The sequence below is a fragment of the Canis lupus genome, chromosome 26, assembly GCF_003254725.2.
Source record: "Canis lupus dingo isolate Sandy chromosome 26, ASM325472v2, whole genome shotgun sequence".
Lineage (NCBI taxonomy): Eukaryota > Metazoa > Chordata > Mammalia > Carnivora > Canidae > Canis > Canis lupus.
In genome coordinates, this window is record NC_064268.1 from 371708 (window position 1) to 399065 (window position 27358).

At 44.8% G+C, this 27358-nt stretch overlaps 2 protein-coding genes across 10 annotated transcripts in view; both read left to right on the forward strand.

The window, feature by feature from the left end:
* The first annotated feature begins 662 nt into the window (after positions 1–662).
* Positions 663–26900, forward strand: ZNF605 (zinc finger protein 605). Of its 9 annotated transcripts, none has more exons than XM_025473442.3 (6): positions 663–747; positions 4916–5026; positions 7337–7510; positions 15596–15716; positions 15949–16041; positions 20090–26900. In XM_025473442.3, the coding sequence occupies exons 3-6, from the start codon at positions 7496–7498 to the stop codon at positions 21883–21885; spliced, it is 2025 nt and encodes a 674-aa protein (XP_025329227.1). In that variant the 5' UTR covers positions 663–747; positions 4916–5026; positions 7337–7495; the 3' UTR covers positions 21886–26900. The 9 variants fall into 9 exon arrangements, with proteins under 9 accessions (XP_025329227.1, XP_025329224.1, XP_025329225.1 ...); XM_025473443.3 differs by lacking the exon at positions 663–747 and adding an exon at positions 782–866; XM_025473444.3 differs by lacking the exon at positions 663–747 and adding an exon at positions 971–1087.
* CHFR (checkpoint with forkhead and ring finger domains) overlaps positions 15949–27358 on the forward strand; it is a 73162-nt gene continuing 61752 nt past the window's right edge. Inside the window, exon 1 of the mRNA XM_049102165.1 lies at positions 15949–16041. The gene's annotated coding sequence lies outside the window, so the exon portion shown is untranslated. The remainder of the gene's footprint in view (positions 16042–27358) is intronic.

A 27358-nucleotide genomic window follows, 5' to 3' on the forward strand; every position in this document is an offset into this window, starting at 1 on the left:
CCTGCCTCTACCCCTCCTCCGCTCCGCTCTCTCTTTCACTCTCTCTCTCAAATAAATAAAATCTTAAAGAAAACATAAAAACTGGTTCATCGGGCAGCCTGGGTGGCTCAGCGGTTTAGCGCCGCCTTCTGCCCAGGGCCTGATCCTGGAGTCCCGGAATCGAGTCCCACGTCGGGCTCCCTTCATGGAGCCTGCTGCTCCCTCTGCCTGTGTCTCTGCGTCTGTGTGTGTGTGTGTGTGTGTGTGTGTGTGTGTCTCCTGAATAAATAAATGAAACCTTAAAAAAAAAAACTGGCTCATCAAGTTGTTTTAATCCCTTAACTTCTACCTTTATATTCATGAATTTCCTCCTGTTTCCATAATTTCATTCTTTCTCCCTAAATTGTTCATTTATTTTCACTTCTTTTGTCAGTGCTGTTGGCTGTGCTAAAACTCACTTTTGTAAGTGAATTTGTAAATGACTTCGATCTAACATGAAAAATGGAAACGATACAGAAGCCTCCTCCCGGCGACCCACTTAGGACGCCGCACACTCACATTTTGGGGAGCGCGTTCCTGCTCTGGGATGCCAAGCAGCCGACAGGCTTTCCACTGGGAACCTCAGCCCTGCCAATCGGAAAAGGCGCGCCGCAGAGCCCTCTGGGAGATGTAGTTCCGGGGCGAGCGGCACTCTGGGGGATGTAGTTCTGCACGCGCACTTCCGCGGTCGGCCGCGTGAGCCCCGGCGCGGTGGGCCTGAGCTGGAGGGTGTGTGCGGCGGGGGGCGGGGCGGCGAGGCTGCGGGGCCGGGGCGGCCGGGGCGGCCTAGGTGTCGGTGCGGGCCCCGCGGTGACCTCGGCGCACGAGCGAACTGGCTCCGGAGCCCGGTGCGAGGATGATCCGGAGTGAAGGATCGGGCGTGGGAGCGACTGGGGGCGCGAAGGAAGGGGGCGGCGGTGGGGGCCGCCTGCTGTGGCCGTGATGAGGCCGCTGGGGGGGGGTCGTGTCGCTAGGGCCACCGGAGGGCCAAGATGCTGGCGTGTCTGATAAATCAGGGACCTGGGGCTTGGACGGGACCAGTGTTGGTGAAGCCGACCGAGGGAGTTAAGTGGGTACTGGCGGTCTCTGGGGTAATCGTGTTAAGAGGGGAGGGGAAGGGATCGGGGGTGCAGGATCCCCTGGACGCAGTCCTCTGGGCTGTGGGATGGGCCGAGTGTGCCTTGGGGTGCTGTTGTGGGAATCCGTTTGGGGGCGTTCCGAGGGCTCGGAATCGATGGGCCGAGGACTTTATTGACTGGAAGCGCTGGACCGAAGTTCCCGCTGATCAATCAGGACAAAATGTGTGGCGTTCACAAGGCATCTGATGCAAGTGGATGGGTGGCCCACTAGGGGCTGTGAAGCAGCAGACGGTGGGAGTATTAGTTGGAGGTACCAGGGTATGTGGGTTTATGCAGAGTTGGTGGCCCTTTCAGGTAATGATTAGGAGCACCTGCAGGGGTGTTAGTCGATGGTGGGTAAGCATGGGCTATACTAGAAAGTGAGGTATCATGGGAGGTGAATGGTTGGGGCTTCTGGATAATGAGGGATTGGGTGTGCCTTAGGTATAGTGATGGGGGCTAGCAAGCCTGAGGGGGCTCTGTGGGAACAGTGACTGGGGCACTGTTGAGTGGATGGATAACTGGAGGAGGAAGGACTGGAGTCCTGGGGTGGTTCATGGGGACTCAGTGTTGAGGATCTCACTGACTCCACTACTGGTCAACGAATAGAACAGACTCTGTCGAGATTATTGGGTGGGAGTGTGAGGGAACCAGTAATGGGTTTTTTGGCCTCAGTGGTGAGAAGCCTGTGATGAGGGACTGTGCTGTCATAAGCAGTCAGGGGGCCTCTAGGGTTAGGGTTAGGGTTGGTGCATGGGGCTGAGCAAGGAAGAGACTGGAATGATCAGGAGTAAAGAGTCCTGTGGATATCTGATTGGGGGCAGGGCTGTGGAGAGACTTGGATTTTCCTGACTTGTATACTCCTGTGTGTTGGTTTTGTCACTCGGGTTGATAGGGGGCTTTGCTGAAAGAGTCACTGGGGATATGTATGTGTAAGAGGTCCTGGAGGCACAGCCTGTAAAACCGGAAGCTGGGGTCCTGGTGGGATGATGGGCAAGTGGGGGAAGTGATAGTGGGGCTTGTGATGCTCAGTGGCTGTGTAGATTGGAGACTCATGACGGCTCTGTTGTGTTCAGTGAGCAAGGGCCTGGAGAAGTCTCAGGCAGTCAGTGTGGGTACACGGGAGCCTCTGAGAGCTGAAGTTCCGTCCATGGCTGAGGTGGCAGGGGGTTTCAGTCTATTCCAGATCTGGTGGAGGGGCTGTGTGGGACTGAGACCATCTTTGGTGATAGGACATGAATTGTGTTTGTGGGTTTGGGTGGTCATGCATTGACTCAGGCAAGACTCTGATGTAGTGACTTCTGTTGAATGACTATATTCTTTTTTGTTCTTGGTCCTTCTCACTTAGCACATTACATTGTTGGTCTGTGACAGCTCCTTATTTCAGTGTTCTCTGTGACCCTGGTGGCTGTAGGTCCTACCCCATGCTGGCTCAGCCTCCTTGCCCTTCTCCATCCCTGTCTAGCTCCAGCCCTCTGAGTGTGGTGCTCCTTTGTGGGCTTGATCCTCCCACAGCCTTCCCCAGTGGGTTCCTACCTCTCTTCTGGGCTCAGCTAAAAGTCCTTGATTTCCAGGAGGCCTTTTCCAACTGTGTGAGAGAGTATCCTCTATCCATCCATCCCACTGTCGTATTTAAAATTTTTTTCCAAGCACTCTCACAGTCTGAAATTCTTTTATTTGCTTGTTTCCTATCTTAGAATGTCTTTCTTAGAGAGCAGGGACCCTGTCTGTCTTGTTCAGTGGTCTCTCCCATGTGTTCAGAACAGCCTGCTAGTAAGAGGTGTTCAGCAAATTGATGCTTTCCTGGTCAGTAGATGAGACTGTGAGCATCTGTGTACATGTGAGTGTAAGCACGTGTGTGAAGGTGTGTACATGTGAGTGAGCATATGTGAGCATGTGTATATATGAGAGAGCACATGTGAGTATGAGCTCTACATTTAAGTGTGTAGGTGTGAACATATATGTGCATGTGAACGTGTGCACATGGGAATGTTGAACATATGAGTGTGAGCATGTGTACATGGGAATGCATGAATGTGTACATGGGAGTGTGTGAACGTTTATGTGTGTGTGACTATGTGTGTACGTGTGAGCATGTGTATATGTGAATGCGAGTGCATGAATACATGTGAATGTATGTGTATGTATATGTGTGTGACCATGTGTGTATTTGTGAGCCTGTGTATATTTTGAATGTGAGAACTTGAGTACATGTGTGTGTGAGCATGAGTATGTGTGCATCTGAGTGTGTGAGTGCATATATGTACATGTGAATGAATGAACATGTGTGAACATGTGTATTTTTTAAATTTTTTTATTTATTTATGATAGTCACACAGAGAGAGAGAGAGAGGCAGAGACATAGGCAGAGGGAGAAGCAGGCTCCATGCACCGGGAGCCCGACGTGGGATTTGATCCCGGGTCTCCAGGATCGCGCCCTGGGCCAAAGGCAGGCGCTAAGCCGCTGCGCCACCCAGGGTTCCCGAACATGTGTATTTGTAAGGGTGTGTGTGTCCTCACAGTATGAGAGAGATTTGATGTGACTGAGAGCAGAGTGCAGGAGAATGTCAGGATCCTGGAGGAGGAAGCCAGAGTGACAGTTTTGGATATTAGTATAGTTGGCACATTCCCTTTTCCAGAGGTGACAGAGAAGATCTGTGCATCAACCCAAAAGGGATCCGAACTAAATAGCTTCCAGGGCAGGAGGGTCTTGATCCCAGGAAGCCCAGGTTTGGGTAGCAATAACTTCTCACACTCATTTTCTCAGGGCTTCCTGAGACCCCCTACCAGTGTCCAGGAGCCTGGAGGAGCACCCTGGGCATCTACCTGTGGAGATGCTCTGCTCTTCCAGAACGTTTTTTCCTGAGATTTGCCCTGGAGCCATATACACTCTTTCACACTGGACTTAAATGGAGTTCAGTTTCATTCTGGGGGTCTGACTTTGTGTCAACACCCTACAAGTGGGCGAGACTTGTGTTATCCTTCTCTTTTTGTGCTGCCAGCCATTCCTCCTGGTCTAGATGCCCTTGCTCTGCTCCTCCCACTGCTTGGGTCAAAATTCACAATCCATCCTGTCTGTCTAGACCGTGGTTCCTGACTGCTCCACAAGAGCCCCCAATGTTAACATGGGGACCTCCGTCCTCTCAGTGACAGAGAAGGAGACATTTAAGGCTGTCAGGTGATGCCGCCACAAGTTGACCCACAGGGTCAGTTAGAGCCAAGTGGTGCTCAGTGTTTCTCTTCTGACTCTGCTCTGTGTGCACAGGGCCCAGCTCCGCTGCCTGAGCTGTGGGGGGGCCCTGGAGCATGTGGTGCTGAGCACAGCCCTTGGCCAAGCTGGAGTAGGTAGTAAATGCCTGGGAGGGGCTGGCGCCGTGGCTCTGCTCTGGTTAGCTGCCCTGGGGTCAAGCCGGCAGTGGGCTAATATCCAGGCTGACTTCTCTGTCCACTGGGACATTGGGGACAGCCTCCCTATGCTTCAGTGAGACAAAGAGCTCTTGCTCTGCAGCTTCTGCAGGAACTCTATCCTCCCTTTGTTCAGTTTATTTTCTGGAAAGGAACCCACAGACCTGTTCACCAGGTTTGGCCTTCCTGAGCAGCCCATCAGCCTGCGGAGACCAGCGGGGCGCACCGCTGGGCTCAGCTGCCGCTCCTGGCCTACAGGGGCCCCCTGCCAGCGCAGACAAGTCTCCCCTGGCAGGGTTGCTACAAAAGCTGGAGTTTGTCCCTCTCGTCCTGTGGTATACTGGGGATGGTGATTTTTGGACATTTCCTTTCAGGTATGTTCTCAGGAGGGAAATAACATCTCTGCAATTTCACGCCTGTCAAGTCCTTGGCTTTCATCTCATAACTGGTTCATGACTTGGTACATGAAGGAAGGAATTCAAAGTGTAAGTGTGTGTACACATCAAGATGGAGTATTTTTTGTTTATTATACTTACCTGAAATCTTGCTTTTGTTTTTTCCAATAACTCTGCCCAACATACCTGTTACGTAGTTTGCAATTTCGTAAAAACTTTTTATTTTTTTAAAGATTTTACTTATGTATTCATGAGAGACACAGAGAGAGGCAGAGACATAGAGGGAGAAGCAGGCTCCTGGAGGGGAAACTGATGCGGGACTCGATCCTGGAACTCCAGGATCACGCTCTGAGCCGAAGGCAGATGCTCAACCACTGAGCCACCCAGGCATCCCTCTTAAAACCTTTTTAAAATAGCAGTTTTACTCAGTTATGCGGTTATTTGGCCTGTTGAGGAAATAATTAAAATCCAAACCCACCAACCCAAAAATCTCTTTAACAAAAGCAGAAGAAAAAGAAAAAGTTTTATTGTTGAATAAAAATTAAACTTTAAATGAGAATACAGTGAGCTTTGCAGGCAACCTGCTGAGGAGATTACAGAGACGGAAAGAAAGCTCAGTCTTCTCTGTATAGCTAGGCAGGTGTAACCCATTACACACATATTCTCAGGATAAATGATAGGTTGTCACACATAGTGCACACTGCATGTTCCCGGTACTTAGGGAGGCCTTTGTCAAGAGGAAAAGTAGACTCCTTGTGTCTTTGTGATAGGAAGTAGTTTTAAAGTAGTTTTTTTTTTTTTAATTTTTATTTATTTATGATAGTCACACACAGAGAGAGAGAGAGAGAGAGAGAGAGAGAGAGAGAGGCAGAGACAGAAGCAGGCTCCATGCACCGGGAGCCCGACGTGGGATTCGATCCCGGGTCTCCAGGATCGCGCCCCCGGCCGAAGGCAGGCGCTAAACCTATGCGCCACCCAGGGATCCCAGTTTTAAAGTAGTTTTACACCTGGAAGCCAGGTGCCAGTCCATACTCGGTGAGGGTTCTGACTTCCTGACATGGGAAATGGGAGCCTGTCTTCCTGGACAACTTCAAAGAGAGAGCTCCCAGGTCCTGGGGAAGGACAATTTGGAACTGGAACTGGACCAGGCTTATTTAGCTTTAGGAAGGATTTACACACATTCAAAGGGGCAGAGAAAGAATATACAATTACGGGTTTTCTTTCTTTCTTTTTTTTTTTTTTTAATTTATGATAGGCACACAGTGAGAGAGAGGCAGAGACACAGGCAGAGGGAGAAGCAGGCTCCATGCACCGGGAGCCCGACGTGGGATTCGATCCCGGGTCTCCAGGATCGCGCCCTGGGCCAAAGGCAGGCGCTAAACCGCTGCGCCACCCAGGGATCCCAATTACGGGTTTCCTAAAGTGCTCTTTGAGTAGGACTCGGAAGGGACTCTCTTTCCCTTTTCTGCATGAGGGAGAACTCATTTGTTATCTAGTTTTTATGTTATGTTCACCCTTACTGGCCTCTGAGCTCATATTCCCCCAGAGGTGTTAGCTGCTGTCCCACGAGCTCTGGTGACCTGCACTCGGGAAGGGCTGGGAAGAGCACCGGCGCCAGCACCGCAGACAGCCCTGTGTCCCACCGCCCCATCAGGCATCTCTAGTCAGTGACGTAGACCCTCACAAAGAAGCAGATTTTGGAGCATTGTCCTTGGGGCACAGAGGAGTGTGGGAGATGAGGAAGGGCAGCTCTTCGGGGATTTTGATCTGCCTCCATTATGCCTTGGAAATGTGGCCTGGCGGTTCCTGCTGGTTTCTCAGGGGAAGGACACGTACCCACACACAAGCCTCAGTCTCCTCCGCGGCCTCTCTTCTTTTTACTATTTCTGTTGGCTCCTCTGGTCAAGGCTTTCCTTTTGTTCCTGGGCTAATTTCGGAGTAGGGAGCTAGCACCCCAGGCGACTTCATCATCTTGATCTAAAAGGCGTCTTCTGTTTACCATCCTGCCTAGAAATGAGTTGCATTTTACTCTATAGCACCTGCCCCAAGAATTTCATGTAATTGCCCCCCAGAAATACGGCTGCAGAATGAGTGAGCCAGGGTGCTATTTCTGGATTTTGTTGATGTCTGCAGTGCATCTTGGTTTGATGATACTCCTCTGAGGGTGTTTGGCTGAAGCCCTAAAGCAAGTGGCCTGAATATGGCATTTATGTTGGGAGCCAGGGCTGCAGTGTGTGGTGCAGACATGGCCAGAGGCAGACTTGGCCGGTAACTCATCTTGCATCCTGCTGCTTACCCCTAGCCTGGTTCAAGTTGTTTGATTTCCCAGTGAGAGAGAACCAAGATTAGATTCCCACAGTAATTACGTCATCTAAAAGAAAATTCCCACTGCATCTCCAGGCCGTGATTGAGGGACATGATAACTCATGTGTGAAAAGGAAGAAGAGGCCTCAGGACTAGGGGTGCCTTGTCAGTTTACAGACATTTGACCAGAGGCCTCTGCAGAGCGTCAGGACGGAGAGAAGTCACAGAACGAGCAGATTTTCCAAGCAGCAGAAAATGATCAAGTCACAGGTGAGTTATTTGTTCTCCAATAGTTTTTTTCCCATAGATGTGACAAAGCTCATGGGAAAGTACTAAATACATTTAAATCGTAATCAGAAAATATCAACTTGGAAAGAAGGTGTCAGAGAGCAAAGTGGATTATGGAATCATACAGAAATCTTAAAGTCAAAGCATGGATACTTAGGAGACAAGGTACTTCATTGCTAGAGGTGAGCTGCAGGCCGTCCTCAAATATTCCCACAGTGGAGACAGGAAGGGAAGCAGTGGAGTGCTTGTTTCCTCTGACAAAAGCAGACTAGCTACTCAGTGCAAGCAACCCCTTCCTAATGGTTACTTACACAGACGGTACTTTGATAACTGTTTATGTGGGTGATAGAGTGGACAAAGTCCTAAGTAAACCCTGTAATAAATAAACTTATTTCCCAGTGCTGTTTAACAGTGTTCCTCAATGTGAATCTAAAGTAAAACTCAGAACACAGTTGTTACAGGACCAAACCTGTGGGCCTGGACCACCTATCTTACTTATATTCTAGCTGTAGGAAACAAACCAAAGTCATCTGGCAGAACTGATCATTACAAAACCTTCAAATGGCCCCATAAATATTCTGTCAGTTGGAATTTTGGTACATTTTAGGAAGAAATGTTTCTGCTTCTATTGGCAAAAGCTGGGCATGGTGGTATTCTAGACCTTTAGCCCTTTCTGCTTTTTGTTTGTTTCTTTTGTTTTTGTTTTTTTTTAATATTTTTTATTTATTCATGAGAGAGACAGAGGCAGAGACACAGGCAGAGGGAGAAGCAGGCTTCATGCAGGGAGCCCGATGTGGGACTCGATCTCAGGACCCTGGGATCATGACCTGAGCCGAAGGCAGACGCTCAACCACTGAGCCACCCAGGTGCCCCTCTTTCTGCTTTTTTGACTCGAGAAATGGAGAGTGTCCTGATGGCTGGGGTACAAGTCAGCAGTGCAGTCCTAGAGGACACAGGTGGGTCTCCTGGCAACAAAGAGCTTACAGAGGGTGCCCCCACAGGGTTAACATAGCCTCCAGGGTGGAAGTTGTTTCTTTTTTTTTTTTCCAGTAGGATGGGAAAGCTTTCAGGAGCAGGTCCAAAAAACAAAGATCATTCATATCATTCAATGCCACACTTCCCCGGGTGCTAGGGTTATTCTGGTTTTATTCTTCTGTTGCTAGTATCAGTGTGTCCCATTTAGTAATCAAAACTTTTTAAAAGTTCATCTCCTGTTTTCATCCACACCCATTGTCTGGAAAGATTGATTGTATGCATGAAGGGCAAATATTATGTAACTTAACCAGAAAGATGCATCATGTTTAAGAATTGGCTAGCAGGGCACCTGGGTGGCTCCATTGGTGAAGGCCATGATCTCGGAGTCCTGGGATCAAGCCCCACATTGGGCTTCCTACTCAGTGAGGAGTCTGCTTCTCCCCTCCTTCTGCTGCTGCCCCTGCTTGTGCTCTCTATCTTGCTCTCTCTCTCTCCCAATTAAAATAAATAAAATCTTTAAAAAAAAGGGGGGGGGGATTGGCTAACTAAATACAGGTACCTCCATGTCCAGAATTCTCAAATGATTTTAAATGACTTTGCATAGTCTCATGTTCATTAAACCTTCAGGAAGAGGTGATAGGGGATGGAAGCCTTGTGCAGTGCCTGCCATGGAGCCTGAGCCATCAGCAACTGGAAAAGATGGGTGTGTATGTGAAGGCAGCAAAGACAAGCATCCTTTTGGGGAAATGCTGCATGGGGGTCCCAGGTTGTTCTCTTGAGCTGTGTAATTGGGGCTGGGATTATGTTGACCCCTTTAGTCAGCCACATAAATCTTGTCTTTAACTGTCCACTAAAACAGCCTCATGGCTAATCTTGGGCTATTCTCAGATGCAATGAATTGAGGAGACCCCCAGAAAGGAACAAATGTGGTTATGGAAGGCCTGTATAGTGTGGCCCAAGTCAGCAGAACCCATGGGGATGGTTGACCAGACTTCAAGAGAGTGTCCACTGCAGTCACATCTAGTAAAAAAGGCATATAAGGGACAGAAGGCCCAATGAGATCTACCTGTCCAGAACATCCTGACCCATTGGCCCGAGAACTTGTCTCTGGGCAGTGTTGCTAGCTTGAGCAGCGTGTGGAAGCCTACATGTGTGTTTTGTGCTGTTTCAGCATCTCCTGATGGCACGGGCAGCATGTGCACACATGCCCAGCTGGCATCTGAGTCTGTGCCACAGGCTAGCCTCGTGTGCTGTGTGGTGGGATCAGTTTCAGTCTCCACGTTTAGTTGATTGGAGCAAGGTTGTTGGCCAGTATAGGGGCCTTTTTGGTGAGCATCGACATGGGTAGCCACAAGCTTATGAAGAGCAGAACTTACTTCTATCCAAAAGGGTCATTCCTGTAGGAGGGCTTGTTTTATATGCCACTCTGAAGCTCACCTGGGGTCTGAGCTAGGGCCCACAAGGAAGGCAGGTCATTCTTCCACATACCCACTCTCATGGCCCTAGCTGTGGCTGCTGCCATCTGGGCCTGGGGCCAAAGGCTGGCAAGAGTCTACACAGGCATGAAGTCAGTACCAGTAACACATTCAGTGAGGAGGACCAGAATAATAGTGCTTTGGAGCCTGTGGTGCCACGTCTGGTGTGGGGAGGGCAGCTTCCCCTGGGCAGCCCATCAGGTAAAGGCTTTGGTTTGCCTGAGGTTGGGACTGAAAAATCCTAGGGTTTTTTTTGGTTTGTTTTGTTTTTGTTTTTTTGTGTTTTTAAGATTTTATTTATTGATTGATGAGAGAGACACACAGAGAGAGGCAGAGACAGAGGCAGAGGGAGAAGCAGGTTCCTCACAGGGAGCCCGATGCAGGACTTGATCCCCAGACCTGGGATCATGCCCTGAGCCGAAGGCAGACAATCAACAACTGAGCCACTCAAGGGTCCCCCAAAATCCTAGTTTTTAACCAGGAACCTGACTCCTCCTGAGTTTTAGGGTGTGTGTAAATTTACGTTATCAACATCACAGTCAGGACTTGGAACAATTCCAGTTCTCCAGAGACATTCCCTGAGTCTGGTCCTCCTGCATCTCCAACGCGTGACCCCAACTGACGTGTCCTTGGTCAATGGGAAGTGACAGACTTCAGCCTTTCCCGGAATGTTAGAGCATGTAACCTTCTGATTCTGGCACTTTTCTCTCCTATTGTTGAGATCGTCCATGTCTGAAACAGTCTTTACTATCACTGAGCAGTGTCTCCAAATAGTATCCCATTATATGAACACACCATTTTGCTTAGCCTTCCACTTTTGAAGGACACCTTACTTGCTTCTACTTTGTAACTGTCATGTTCACCTGCATATAGTTTGAACAGAAATCTTGAGATGAGCAGAAGTTTTCAGTGTACTTGGGCAGGCACCTGGAATTAGAATTGTTGGGCTGTGCGGTCATCAGTGCTCAGCTTTCTGGGGAGCTTCCATAACATCTTCCAAGGTCACTGCGCCATTTCTCCGTTCCCACCTTCAGTGCATGAGTGCTACTGCTGCTGCTGCTGCGCGTCCTCACTGGCATTTGTCACTGTGTGGGTTTTTAAAATTAATGTTAGCAATTCTAATAGGTATGTGGTAACATCTCATTATACTTTTAATTCATATTTCCCTATTGATAAATAATGCTAAACATCTTTTCATGTTTATTTTTTATCTATATATCTTTTGGTGAAATGTGTGTTAAGATCTTTTTTTTAAGATTTTATTTATTTCTTCATGAGAGACAGAGAGAGACAGAGGCAGAGGCAGAGGGAGAAGGCTCCATGCAGGGAGCCTGATGTGGGACTCAATCTCAGAACCACCCTGAGCAGACACCCAACCACTGAGCCACCCACACACCCCTGTGTTCAGATCTTCTGCTCATCTTTTTTGTTCATTGTATTTAAATAAGAGGGTTTTTTTTTTTTTTTTTTTAGTATATGTGATGCAGAAGAGAGCACATGAGGACTTTTTTTTTTTTTTCCCATTAAGTTTTTATTTTTAATTCCAGTGTAGCTAACATGCGGTGTTATGTTTGGGGCGCACAGTGTAGTGACTCAGCACTTCCACACATCCCTCTGTGCTCCCCATGGTCTGTGTGCGCTTCATCCCCTGGACCTAGTGCAGTCCTCCTCCCCCTTGCTGACCACAGTTCTCTACAGTGAAGGGTCTGTTTCCTGGATTGTTTCTCTTTTTTCCTTTGCTTGTTTTGTTTCTACAATTCCACATATGAGTGAAATCAGATGGTATTATCTTTCTCCGACTGACTTATTTCACTTAGCACAATACCCTCTAGTTCCATCCATGTTGTTGCAAATGGTAAGATCTCACTCTTTCTGATGGCTGAGTAATGTTCCAGTGTGTGTACACACCACCTCTTCTTTATCCATTCGTCCGTCCATAGACACTGCTTTTCCACATGTTGGCTATTGTAGATAATGCTGCAAAAACATTGGGGTGCATGTATTACTTTCAATTACTGATTTTGTATTCGTTGAGTAAATACCCAGTAATGTGATTAATGGATTCTAGGGTAGCTCTATTTTTAACTTTCTGAGGAACCTCCATACTGTTTTCCAGAGTGGCTGCACCAGCTTGCATTCCCACTAGCAGTGCACGAGGGCTCCCCTTTCTCTGCATCCTCTCCAACACCTGTTGTTTCCTGTGTTGATTTTAGCCATCCTGACAGGTGTGAGGTGATAATCTCATTGTAGTTTTGATTTTCACCTCCCTGAGATGAAATGTTGAGCATCTTTTCATGTGTCTGTTGGCAATCTGGATGTTGTCTTTGGAGGCATGTCTATGTCTTCTGCCCATTTTTGAATTAGATTATTTGCTTTTTGGGGTATTGAGTTATATCAGTTCTGGTATTGAGTTCTATATACTCTGAATACTAACCCTTTATCAGATGTTTCATTTACAAATGTCTTCTCCCATTCTGTAGGTTTTCTTGTAGTTTTGGTGATTGTTTCCTTCACTGTGCAGAAGGTTTTTATTTGATGAAGTCCCAGTAGTTTATTTTTGATGTATTTCCCTTTCTTCAAGAGATGCCCTTTTTTTTTTTTTTAATTTTTATTTATTTATGACAGTCACACAGAGAGAGAGAGAGGCAGAGACACAGGCAGAGGGAGAAGCAGGCTCCATGCACCGGGAGCCCGACGTGGGATTCGATCCCGGGTCTCCAGGATCACGCCCTGGGCCAAAGGCAGGCGCCAAACCGCTGCGCCACCCAGGGATCCCTATTTATTTATTTATTCATTCATTCATTCATTCATTCATTCGAGAGGCAGAGACATAGGCAGAGGAAGAAGCAGGCTCCCCCTGGGGAGCCCAATGCAGAACTTGATCCCAGGACCCGGGATCATGCCCTGAGCTGATGGCAGACACTCAACAACTGAACCAACCAGGTGCCCCAGATGGGTGCTTTTCAAATATTTTCTCATAGTCTGTGCCTTGTCTATATTCTCTCTCTTAACAGTGTCTTTCACATAGAAAAAAAAATAACTTTGTAAATGTCTGTTTCATTGATTTTTTTTTCTTAAGTTGACCCCATGTTTAGTGTTGTATCTAAAAACTCACTGCTGGGCAGCCGGGGTGGCTCAGCAGTTTAGTGCTGCCTTCAGCCCAGGGCCTGATCCTGAAGACCTGGGATCTAGTCCCAACTCGGGCTCCCTGCATGGGGCCTGCTTCTCCCTCTGCCTGTGTCTCTGCCTCTCTCTCTGTGTGTCTCTCATGAATGAATGAATAAATAAATAAACAAACAAACAAACAAACAAACTTAAAAAAAAAAAAACTGCTGGCACACCTGGGTGGCTCAGTTGGTTAAGTGTCTGCCTTCAGCTCAGGTGACAATCACAGGGTCCTGGCATCAAGCCCTGCATCAAGCTCCTTGCTCTATGGGGAATCTGTTTCTCCTTCTCCCTCTGCTTGCTCCCTCCTGCTTATGCATGAGTGTGCACATTCTCTCTAAGAAATAATAAGATCTTTTAAAAAATAAAAACTCACTGCCAAACCCAGGATCATGCAGGTTCTTTTTCCCCAGAGCTTTATAGTTTTATGTTTTCCATTTAGGTCTATGATCCATTTTGAATTAATTTTTATATAAAGTATGAGGAATGTGTTGAGGTTTATTCTTTTGCTTGTGGATATGCAGTTGTTCTAGCACCATTTGTTGCAAAAACTCCTTTCTTCATGGAATTGCTTTTGCCTTTTGTCAAAAATCAATTGAGCATATGGGGGTCTAGTTTTAAGTTGCCTCTTCTGTTGCATTCATCTAGTATCTATCCTTTGACTAACACCACCTTGTCTTAGTACCTGTGGCTTCATAGGAAGTCTCAAAACCCGGTCATGTGAATCCTGCAACATTGTTCTTTTCCCACTTGTTCAGTTTGCCTTTTGTCCCAAGCCTTCTATATCCTTGTGTCATGGCCTCTGTGACACTTTATTTTTTTCTTGAAAAGACTGAAACATTTTAAGAACATGATTTTTATTCTATTCATATTTCTAGCACCTCTTATAGTTTGGGGAGCCTTAGTTGCACAATACGTGTATTCCAGAAGATCCAGAAGGGGCTAGCTAGTCCTCATAATGTCTGGTGCAGAGCCAGACGGAGGGGTGTTGTAGGGATGTAGACAGAAACCAAAAAATATGACTGTTGTTTGGCAGATGGGTGCCAGGCATGTGGAATATCTGACAGTAGGTGGGACTCGGATAAGAATTCTTCCCAAAAAAAAAAAAAAAAAAAAAAAGAATTCTTCCCAAAGGGTATCCCTGGGTGGCTCAGCGGTTTAGCGCCTGCCTTCGGCCCAGGGCACGATCCTGGAGTCCCGCGTCGGGCTCCCAGCATGGAGCCTGCTTCTCCCTCTGCCTGTGTCTCTACCTCTCTCTCTCTATGTCTATCATAAATAAATGAATAAATCTTTAAAAAAAAAAAAAAAGAAAAGAATTCTTCCCAAATACCAGTGGCACTGTCCTTGAGAAGCACTGTGCTTGGGATGCCTGGGTGGCTTAGCAGTTGGGCATCTACCTTTGGCTCATGGCATGATCCTGGAGTCCCAGGATCAAGTCCTACATTGTGCTTCCTGCATGAAGCCTGCTTCTCCCTCCTTGTGCCTCTGCTCCGCGCCCCTCCCCCCCGCCCTCTGTGTGTCTCATGAATAAATAAAATCTTTAAAAAAAGAGAGAGAGAGAGAAGCACTGTGCTTAAACACAATGTAGTCTAATTTCTTTCTTTCTTTCTTTCTTTCTTTCTTTCTTTCTTTCTTTCTTTCTTTCTTTCTTTCTTTCTTTCTTTCTTTCTGATAGTCACACAGAGAGAGAGAGAGGCAGAGACACAGACAGAGGGAGAAGCAGGCTCCATGCACTGGGAGCCCGAGTGGGATTCGATCCCGGGTCTCCAGGATTGCGCCCTGGGCCAAAGGCAGGCGCCAAACCGCTGCGCCACCCGATCCCCTGTAGTCTAATTTCTTAATGGATAGGTAGATGGATAGATGAGTGAATTCAAAATGATAAATATCTTAACATATTTGTTTCTCTTGAGGTATAATGTAAGATTAGGATGTTATATTAAATATCAATTGCTGTGTAACAAATTACGCTAACCTCAGTGGCTAAAAACACAAACATTTACCCCACAGTTTCTCTGGGTTGAAGTTTGCCAGCTGCACCTACATCTGGTTCCTGTTCAGGATTTCACATGGCCCTGTGACAAGGATGGTGGGCCAGGCTGTGGGGCATTCAGGGTGCAGTAGGGAGATGGTCCTCCTCCAGGCTTGGTCATGTGGGAGTTGTGCACCTCAGTTCCTTGCCACAGGACTGCTTCACTGCGTGGCAGCTGAATTCCCCCAAGAGAGCAAGACAGGCTTCCCAAGATGGGGGAGTAATCTCAGACATGCCATCCTATTGCAGTTGTCTTCAGCGTCAGTGAGTCAGTAAGTCCAGCACACATTCTGGAGGGGAGTATGACACAAACACAGACACCAGGAGTCAGAGATGGGCGAGGCTGCCTCCCACCCTGGAGGAGAAAGCCCATATCCTGCCATGAGGACTACCTCAGGTATAACAATGATTATGCTTTTCTAGATCTCCTTTGAGGATGTGGCTGTGGACTTCACTTTGGAGGAGTGGCAGCTACTTAATCCTACTCAGAAGAACTTGTACAGAGATGTGATGTTGGAGAACTATAGCAATCTAGTTTTCTTGGGTAAGAATATTCTTATATAAATAGTGTGTATCCAATAACTGGGGCCTCTAAAATGTTTACTAATTTTGGACCTAAGTTTCAGATGTCAAAGATTCTTTAATTTCTATACCCAATTGAAAGATTTTTGGTTCACTTGCTTTGTTTTACAACCTTTGCAGTGAATATTCTTCATATTTAAGAGTCCATCATTGCAAGGAATTGGGTCCAAGTTGTCTGTGTTTCCACTGAACAGGTTATCACATTATCAGACCTGATGCAATTTTCAAGCGGGAGCAAGAAGAGCCGTGGATGGTGCAGAAAGAAGTTCTAAGTCAGAGCTTTGCAGGTGAGAGGGAATCAGGTGTATGTGTACAGTGCAAATTGAATCTCGGGTTTTTGATGATAGGTTGCTTATAATGTTTTGAAAAGTTATTCATAAAACTGCTGGAAGTTCCTAAGTCTTTAGAGTTGGCTCAGGGCTAGTGACCTGAGTTCTCCTGGTTTCTAATGTGCTCTGTCCTGGTCTCCACATCAGGATGTGTCCTCTTTGTGCGGAGCTGGTGATGGCACGTTCCCCCTTCCCTAGACAGCGGCACGAGCTGGTGGCCAGCATTTAGGACAAGGATCCTCCTCCCAGCCCGCCTCAGCTCCCTCCGCCTCTCCTGCACTTCCACCCAGCAGGGGTGGGCTTCCTTCTTCCTCCTGAAGAATTCATAACTTTCTCCTGTTACAGGGACGCCGACTGAGTCCTTCTTTTTTTCTTTTCTCTAATTTGCCAGATTTCTGATTTAAACCCATAGAGAGTAGAAGATGAACCCATGCAGGTAGAATAAAAACCAAATAACGTAAGCCTGGTGAGGACACTTTGCCTCGCCCATCTTCTGTGTAGACTAAGCCCTTTGCAGGCAGCTCCCTGGGTGCTTTTCACTGCATTGATGTCCACCTTCTCGAGGCTTCTCACTAACCCTTCAAAGAGACTACTAATTTTCAAATCCCCAAGTGCTGTGTGATATTTTAACTACATTTATGTTGGAGGACCTCATGGTATGGCAACATCTTATCCATTTGTTTTTTGTTTTTAATTTCTGTTGCCAGAAGTCAGGGCTAACTCCATTCAAACTAGTTTCTTCCTCCAAGCCTTTCATACATTTTTCTCTGCACTTGAGCCTTTGATCCTCAGATCCTTTCCCCACGTGGACACTATGTGTCTCTTCAGTTTGAGCCATTTCTCATACCCAAGGAGTGTTGATTCCCAGTGTGTGATCTCTGCCCACTTAGGATTGCATTATGGGAACTTTGGCCCTAGTCAGACATTATCTGGGACTTTTCACCAATTTTTAACCAAGTAGGTCTAATGATTCCCCCCCACACACACATAGAAAGACTGCAAGGAACATATTCTCTCTCCCCTGTAGAATTTATAGGGTATAATTATTAAATGTTTCATTAAGTGAGTGTTGTGGGGCCAGGTAAGGCAGGACCTTTCTTATCAAGTATTACTTTAAGGCAAAGGTTTTTATCTAAGCAAGTGTCTCAGCTTACCTTAGGAAATACTTCAAATTATAGATGTCCAGGTTCCATTCCCATGGATGATTAGGTCCGGGTATGTGTAGCTTAGAAAATACTAACTGTGCAGATAGGTTTTGTATTCACTCATTAATGTAGAACAACCAGTATTATGTGGCATAGAGAAAGAGTCATGAAATAGGAACAGAGAAGTTTAACATAGAATAAAATGCAGAACTATATTTATTCAATAATTCAGTATTTGAGCAAAAAGTATTTATATTAAAATGCAAAGTTATTTATCAAGATTAATGATACAGAGGGGAACTGCTTTAGAAGTCCAGTTGTGAATGAACAGTGTTTATCCTACATGTATTGAGGGCTTGCTCTGTGCTATGTATAGATGCACATCAGTGACAAGTACAAACTTATTCCTTGCCCTCAGGGTTTACACTCTTGTGGGGGACACAGAAATAAGATGATTACCTCTTTGATAAGTACTATAAAGGAAATAAACAGTATATTGTTAGGATGCCCTCGAAATGATTTTTACACTTGAATGAGCCATGCCGAAAACTAGGAAGAGCATGCCAAATAAAAGGAACAGCCATTGCAAAGGTCCTGAGGCAGGAAAGGCCTCTGGGCTCAAAGGGATGGGAAGGAATTCAGTATGGCTAGCAGCAGTGAGCAAAAGTGTGAGAGGAAGTCAGAGAGATTGGAAAAGATTAGGGCATGCCAGAACATACAAGCCATGACAAAAGCATGCATTTTTCTTTTCTTTTTTTTTTTTTTTTCAGCAAGGGAGTAAAAAGCCTGATCACATTTTCTAAAGCTCACTGGCTCTCTGGAGACTAGAACTGGGAGGGAGCAAGAGTGGGAGTAGGAATATCAGTTTGAAAACTACAGTGAAAGCAGGCAGTGTGGACCAGAGTATGACAGAGACAAGTGGGTTCACCTGTGCCTGGCCCTGAATAATACCAGTAAGAAACAACATACTTCTTTTCCAAAATGACAAGATTTCTTCTTTCTCTTCCTCCCCCTCCCTCTCCTCCTCCTCCCCCTCCTCCTCCCCTTCCCCCCTCCCCCTCCCCCTTCTTCTTCTTTTCTTCTTTGAGAGAGAGGGCACGGGGTGTACAGGGAAAGAGAGAGAGAGAAGCAGAATCTCAAGCAGACTCCCTGCTGAGCACAGAACCTGACACAAGGCTCAATCCCAGGACCCTGAGACAATGACCTGAGCTGAAATCAAGAGTTGGACGCTCAACCAACTGAGCTACCCAGGCACCCCAAAGTTTTTTATTTCTTAAATATATTTTTTAAAGATTTTATTTAATTATTCATGAGAGACACAGAGAGGCAGAGACATAGACAGAGGGAGAAGCAGGCTCCATGCAGAAAGTCTGATGTGGGACTCAATCCAAGGACTCTGGGATAACACCGTGAGCCAAAGACAGACACTCAACCGCTGAGCCACCCAGGTGTCCCTATTTCTTAAATATTTTGATGCAGTTGAACTACTTGAATATTATTTTATATTATTTATTGACTTGTATATATGTTAATTTTATTTATTGTTTTGATTCTAATTTAAGGTTTTTATTTCTTTACTCAGCTTTCATGAAACCATTTTTTATAAACGCTTTAGGTGGATTTCACACTTACATGTCTACGTATGACACTTGCTATTAATCTCCAAACTTTTTCTCAGTCATTTCCATCTCAATAGTTTTAGTACCTCCACTCACGCTGGAAACATGAAGTCCTTTTATTTTCTAAATCAGCAGCTCTAATTGGACCTTTTTTTTGAAATTCTGATATGTCCAAGAATTAGATAAGTCTCTGCCTACAGCCCCCTACACACACACACACACACACAATCCTGCAGAGAAGAAGTTGACTTCTATTTGAAGTCTCTCAAAATCTTTTGTCTTGCAGTGTACCTCCTGGGAATGTTACCTAACAATAGCTAGTAAAGAATATCATAAAATAAACAAACCTTCACTTTAAAATATCTAATAAATGGTCATGTTGTGGAAATCACAAATTGTACTTACCAGGTAACAGAAAGTCTATCCTAATGTTATCTAAAGAGTTCTTGTGGTTTGGAATGATTTTCATTGACAGGATTACATGTAGGTTCATTATATAAATGATAGATTCAGTTAAAGTGTCAAAAAACCTAAATAAAAGTGTAGATGCTGAGCTCTGGAGAACTCTTGGATAACCCCAAGAAATAGAAGTCAGTGATGTCAGTTATTCAGGTGACAATTGTAAATGAGAATGTTCTTTAAATGTAATGATCGTTCAGGAACCTAATGTTTCTTGACTTTTGGATAAAAACTTGATATCCTGTATTTACTATGCACTGCACTCAGTGATCCTCCTTTAATAGCACAGCATACACCAGTTTTGCTCTTCTGTGTGCTTGTTACTCTTAGCATTCACTGTATTGTGAGGACTCTTGACGCAGAGAGTGCTTACCTGTTTTCTTCCCTCATCTTCCCTCTGTATATACAGCAGATAATCAGATTGTTGTCGAGTAAGTAAATCAATCACTAGTATTTGAGCATAAACGCTCATGATCACTGCTTCTTGAGCATATTTCATCTTTTCTCATTTAAAGTTTATGTTTATAAACATTTGTAACTTTTAAATGTTTTCATTTCTGTTAGAAAGGTTTTAAAGCTTTTATATAAATTCCAATTAGTTAACATACAGTGTATGTCAAAATTTTTAATGTCCAGTAAGTAGATATTATATTTTGGAGGATTTTGTTTTGTTTTGTTTAGTTTTGTTTTTAAAACTGGGATCCTAGGCTCTATGTCAGTTTTATTCAATGAGCATAATTGTTGGGGGATTTATACAGTATGATTCATTTTTTTCCTTTTTAGAAGAAGTCTGGCTAGATAACAGTCTCAAAATGTGGCACCAGGATAATCAAGACAAGCTTAGAAGTATGGAGAGAGGCCATGAATATGATGTTTTTAGGAAAATATTTCATTCAAGCATTAACTTTGTTCATTTAGGAATGAGACCCCATAAATGTGGCACAGGTGAAAAAAGTTTGAAACATCCTTTTGAGTTTCTTATTCCAAAAAATAACCATGGAAGAAAAAAGCTTGATGAGCTCAATAAGAAATATTTATTCTATATCAAAGCTGATAGAACCCATGGTGGAATGGCATACTGTGGTTGCAGTAAATGTAGAAAAGCTAGCAGTACAGGGTCGTGGCCCAATGCAAACCATATAACACATACAGGAGTCCATTTATGCATGGAATGTGGCAACGTTTTTAATAAGAAGTCACAGCTCATTATACATCAGCGAACTCACACAGGAGAGAAGCCCTATGGATGCAGTGAATGTGGGAAAGCCTTCTCACAGAAGTCATTGCTCACTATTCATCAAAGGACTCATTCAGGAGAAAAACCATATGGGTGTGGTGAATGTCAAAAAGCTTTCAGTAGGAAGTCACTGCTTATTTTACACCAGAGGACTCACACAGGAGAGAAGCCATATGGATGCAGTGAATGTGGGAAAGCCTTCAGCAGGAAGTCACAACTTAAAAGACATCAGAGGACTCACACAGTAGAGAAGCCCTATGGCTGCAGTGACTGCGGGAAAGCCTTCTCCCAGAAATTAAAGCTCATTACACATCAGAGAACACACACAGGAGAGAAGCCCTATCAATGTAGTGACTGTGGGAAAGCCTTCTTCTGGAAGTCACAGCTGATTACTCATCAGAGGACTCACACAGGGAAGAAACCATATGCATGTAATGAGTGTACAAAAGCGTTCAGCAGGAACTCACTGCTCATCAGGCATCAGAGGATCCACACAGGAGAGAAGCCCTATGAGTGCAGTGAGTGTGGGGAAGCCTTCATCAGGAAACCACAACTTCTCAAGCATCAAATTACTCACACAGGAGAGAAGAACTATCAGTGCAATGATTGTGAGGAAGCATTCTTTAAGAAGTCAGAGCTGATCAGACATCAAAAAACTCACTTAGGGGAGAAACCCTATGGGTGTGTTGAATGCGGAAAAACCTTCTTTGGGAAGTCACAGCTGCTAACACATCAGAGAACTCACACTGGAGAGAAACCATATGATTGCAGTGAGTGTGGGAAAGCCTTCACCCAGAAGTCCAGCCTGATATCACACCAGAGGACACACACAGGGGAGAAACCCTATGAGTGCACTGAATGTGGGAAAACCTTCAGTGAGAAGTCAAGCCTTATTCATCACCAGAGAACCCATACCGGAGAGAAACCCTTTGAATGTGGTGAATGTAGGAAAGCATTTGCCTGGAAGCCACAGCTTCTTAGGCATCAGAGAATTCATACAGGGGAGAAACCCTATAAATGCAGTGAGTGTGGGAAAGCTTTTGTTCAGAAAGTGCAGCTCATTAAGCATCAGAGAAATCATACAGGAGAGAAAACCTATGGATGTAGTGATTGTGCAAAAGCCTTCTTTGAGAAGGCACAGCTTGTTATACATCAGAGAATTCACACAGGAGAGAGACCCTATAAATGTGGTGAATGTGGGAAGTCTTTTACCAGAAAGTCACACCTTATGAGACATCAGAGAATCCATACAGGAGATAAATACTATGTGTGCAGTGAGTGTGGGAAAGCCTTCAGCAGGAAGTCCCAACTCGTGATTCATCAGAGGACTCACATACTCTAGGAACCATGTGAGTGCTGGAATGTGAAAAATCTCCTATCAGACATCATGCCTTCTGACATGTCAGAGGACACACATACACGGGAGGAACCCTGTCAGTGCCCTGGGAAGGCAAGTCTCACCCAACACTTGATAAAAGAGGGAATCTTTTGAAGTAGACAGTGTAAGAGAGCCTTCTCCTAGAAAACACAACTGGTTACACATTACTGACTTAACATGGAATTCTTATCAATATTGTGGTACAGAATCTTGTAGTCAGAAGTGACAGCTCATTGTTAGAGGAACTACACTCAAGGAGAAACTGGGCCGTTGTAAAAAGCAAGTGAAAGGGTTCATGAAGAAAAGATAACTCACAGTACACTAGAGAATGCATACACAAAGGAAATACTGAATAGTATGAATTAGAGATTTTAATATAGAAGAGCAGTCCTAGTTTGAAGAATTTGGATAAGCATGATCCTATTGAAAGAGTTCTTTAACGTTGTGTTTGTTGTATCTAAGTTTTTATTAAAATAGTTATTTTTTAAGTGGTAGATGTGTTTAAAGTATGAAGACTTCTGCTTTCTGCTACGGTGGTATGGCAAGGAACAGATTAATTCCCCTGCCTTGAACAGCTAGAACCTGTAAAACATAAATGAAATGATAGTTTTGAAATCTATGGCAGGCAGAAGTTTGTGATTCCTGGCAGAAGGTAGACAGAGTGAGGTGAGCCCCATGACAGCCCAGCCTAGTGCCTGGTGGCAGTTCCCAGGCTGCAGTATTGTTGAAGAGAACTACTGACTTGGCATTTGGGGAGGCCATGGTAGCTAGAATTTGCAGGGAAAGGTACTGGGGAGGAGGGAGCTTTCCAGAAAGAGGGCTGCAGAAATCCAAGGAGTCCTCTTGAGTCTCTTGGTTTAGTGCTGATCTGCATATGTGTGAAAGGAAAAAGTAGTTCTGGAAAGCAGTAGGCTGAACAGTTCCTAGAAATCAAAGCAGGGCTGCGAGTAAAGTTCCCACCAGCTTTGAACACATGGGGCATCAGGTAGGGTTCTCAGCAGAGTAGACCTTGTGAAGTAATTAACCCTAGATTAAAATCCACTCAGGACCCACAGTGTGTGGCATCCAAAAACTTAGCTGGCATGCGAAGAAGCTACATGAATACAACTTGTAACCAGGACAAAAAATGATTCAGTAGGAAGAGACATAAAAGAGACCAAGACAGTTGGCATTAGATAAAGATGTTCAAGTAGCTTTTATAAATACACAGGAAAATGTGAATGTGATAAAACCTGAAGTGGAAGATGTATTTTAAAAAGCCCAAGTGTGGGGATCCCTGGGTGGCTCAGCAGTTTAGCACCTGCCTTTGGCCCAGGGCATGATCCTGGAGTCCCGGGATCAAGTCCCACATCAGGCTCCCTGCATGGAGCCTGCTTCTCTCTCTGCCTGTGTTTCTGCCTCTCTCTCTCTCTCTCTCTCTCTGTCTCTCATGAATAAATAAATGAAATCTTTTTTTAAAAAAGCCCAAGTGCAACTTCTCAAGATGAAAACAGTAGTATCTGAGGATTAAAAAAATGACCAAAAAAAGCCAACTTTGGATGGAATTAAGAACAGATCAGACAAAGAAGAAGAAACGTTGATGAACTTAAGTACGAACAAAAACTGTCCAACTGCTGTACACAGAGAAAAAAAAGACTGGAAGAAAAGAGAGGAGGGAGTCAGTTGCAGTGGGACAACCAACATACATCCGAAGTGGAGTCGTAGGAGAGGATGGGGAAGAGGCATGAGAAAGTATTTGAGTAAATAATGGCTGAAATGTTTACACATAGGATGAAAAGTGTGACACCACATATTTCAGATGTTCAAAGAACCCCAAACAAGATATGTAAAGAAAATCCTGCTAATGGACATCATAGTCAAATTGATGAAGAACTATTATAAGACACCTAGAGAAAGATAGGATATGGTCACAGAGCAGAGAACGACAGCACACTCCTGCCCAGAAAGTACTTGAGCAAGAAGACAGAGTGACCCCTGCAACCTGGCATTTGTCTGTTACCCATCTTTCAAAAATGAAAGCAAAAGAAGACTTTTTCAGAAAAAGTCAAAGAGAATTTATTAGCTGTAGGCCTTCCTTCAGGAAACCTTAAAGTAAGTTTCAGCACAGCAGGAAAATCATCTTCAATAGAAATGTGGGTCTACAGGACAAAATGAAGAGTTCTGGAAAAGATGAATATGTGGATAAACAATAAATGATTTTTTATTCAAATTCAAAGATTTTTTTTTAAATCTTTGAAAAAGGTAATTGATTGCTTAAGGCCAAAGTAGTAACAATGTATTGTGGGAGTAAAGTGTACAACAACAACAACACTTAGGTATGAATTTTCAAACACAGTTAAATAGATTGCATGATGTGAGTTAGAAACCTGTTTCTCAGGCTCAGAGTGACTCTCTAGCAGCTACACTGCACATAGGCTGGACCTGGATAGGTCCTGGTTGTGACCTACTTCTCCCTGCCCTGCACTCTCAGGGGCTGCCCCACTAGTTTTTCTGCTTAGGCTCAACCATGGGAGGGGCTAGATCAGCCGGCGGGAGAGGAAAGGCTGGAACATGTATTCCTCCCAGCTCCCCTTACTGGACCTTGGTTTTGGGCGAGTGTATGCCTGTATGGCTGCAGCTCCTGCTGGGCAGCGCTCCTCTGGGGCTGTAGACTTCTCAGTTAACACCTCCCTCTCCTTGCTCTTCAGATACTTTACCATCTCTGGTTGGTGTCCTTAATTCTGAACACATATGTAAATAGTCCCTCTATTAAATGTTCTTGAGTTAATATTCTGAGTGTACCATTTGTTTTCTGTGCCATGTTAAATGATGAGCATTTAACAAAATTTTGAGTGTCAACTATTGGTACATGTGCCTCATAGGGCATAGACTGATATCTATCAAGATTTCCCATACTGAGTGTCAATGTTTTCTCTTCGTTTTTAAACAATTCAATAGAAATTAGATTACAAAGTTCTTTGTGTTTTTTTGTTTTGTTCTGCAAATGTGAATGGCTCCACAGATTATCATCTGCTACATATCTAATGGTCTTGCAGTTATTACCAACCCTTCTTCAATAAGAGAAACTAAAACATTTATGAAGTCTCATGCTATCTCTGGATTAGCCAAGCAATTTACAAAACACACTGGCATTATGTTCAATATGTATGAACAAGAAAAAGATAATCAGTTACTGCATGAGGTAGAAAGGAATGATTGTGCTGTGCATACCGTCATTCCGTATTGTGCTGCTTTTTATTCTATATAATCTGTAGTCCATGGACAAGATTCTCATGTCAGTAGTCAGAATTGCCAGAGTCTCTAAAGCTCCACACCATTGCCCATCACCAACACCATAGTCTAGTCAAGTAGACTACCAATGATCCCCAACACAGCAGCCCCATACGTGGTCATTTGTCAAACACCTCTTAAGAATTTCACCTTTCTTTATTATCTCTCACCCAGTCCTTTTCCCTTGGTACCCAGAGCACTTTTGAAGGGAAATAATTGCCATCAGGCTACCCAGCTGCATTTTCTCTCCAGGTGCTTTTCCATTTCAATACGCATTTTGAGGAAGCTTTTCATGCGGGTCTTCCATTTTGTATAACCCTGAAACACACCATTCACAATGCAGTCTGTGCCTATAAACTTGTGTATTACACTGGTCCTGTCTTTAAGGAATTAGCTTGCAAATGAAATCAATGTCTCGAGGCTTGGTAGTTGGAATATAGTGCTGTGACAGTTACCTTTAACAGTTTCTCTGTAATAGGACTGTGTGCTCTATATCTGGTAGCAAAATGGTTTCTACCAATACAGCTCTCCTCGGGCCCCATGTATTTGTCACATAGTGAAGGCAAGGACATGCTCACTCTCCTCTTAGAAAACTTGGGACGCCTGGGTTGCTCAGTGGTTAAGCATCTGTGTTCAGCTCAGGGCGTGATGCTGGGGTCTGGGGATCAAGTCCCATGTCGCGCTCCCTGCAAGGAGCCTGCTTCTTCCTCTCCCTGTCTCTCTGCCTCCTTTCTGTGACTCTCATGAATAAATAAAATCTTAAAAAAAAAGGAGAAGAGAAAACTTTCTCTCATGATGTCTGCAGCTTAGAAGCAGGCAGTGTAACATCTCATTACCAGCTCACAAGCATGACAAGTAATAAGTTCCAGCATTGCATGCCCCATCTGTGGATTTAGTGATGCTATCTGATCATTGTTTATTTCCGTTGTGGGGTCTTTGCAATTTAGAGCACAGTCATTACTCATTGTATCTGGGTAGTCTTGACTTCATGTCATTGTGACTGTTACTTCCAGAATGCTAGGATTAAATAAGCCAGGAACACCAATGTTAATACCTAAATCATTATACTTAGGTATTTTACAACACCTACATCATTACAAGTGCCCAACACAGAATGTATTGCTTTAGAAGCAGTCATTGGTAAGATGAAAAGAATACAAATGAAATGACATTTGTCATTTGAAGTTCTCATTTAAAGCACTGCTATCATTCCTGTCATTAAAATTTATAGAAAAGCCACATTAAGCTCAGATTCACAAGAAGATGGGGAAGCAGATTAACTTCTGGTGTTTGTTAGAGTGGTCATGTTAAGGGAGCATTTAAACCACGGACTTGCTACCGCTGTAGCCAGCAAAGTGGCTTGTGGGTTTATCTCCAAACTGTGATGATCACAGGGCAGCTATCAGTGAATGAGCAAGTTAATGTATACTTACTCTATCACATGTTTGTACAGAGCAGGGTGTGTCAGGTGAGGACACCTGAGCTCCTGGCCAGCTATGTTTCACATACAAGGTTAGGTCAGACCACTAAGGGGAAAGGTTGGGCCTCTGTCATTTTGTGAGGAGCAGTCTGTGAACTGTCTTCACTGCCTGGTACACCGAGAGCACAAACTGTGCTAGCTCAGACCTATTGCCACACTGCTCTTTGCTGTATTGGAAAACAAATTCTTTGTACCTATATGTTTACTCAGTAAACTGTTCAATGATTGAGTATGCGTGTGTGTGGTTCTTGGTAACAGGGAACTCTAGCCTCCATTCAGCTAAGCATTGCAAACCAAATCTGAGTTCTCAGTCAGCGTCCAGGTTTATCATCCACACACACCTGAAACTGAGGAAAGTACCTCTCCACTCAATTGTTGGCGGTGGCCCTTGGTTCACCAGCTGGGGTCTGGGGTTCGTGCTGAAGTAAAACCTGCTGCTCACAAACCAACCTGGAGACTCCCCTAGTCCTCTGAGCTTCAAAGAGTATGGTACTTACAGTTTAGCTATACCGAGAGAGCAGCTTCTAAGAAAAACAGAGGTGGGCCGCATGCACCTTGACCTTCTGTGTCGGGTGTCACCCACTCGGACCCCCCTTGCACACATGGACAGTGTCTTCTTGCAGACCACCCAGGCCTGCAAGATGGGCCTGGATGCCCCAAACCGGGTCGGGTGCTCTGCCCACAGGA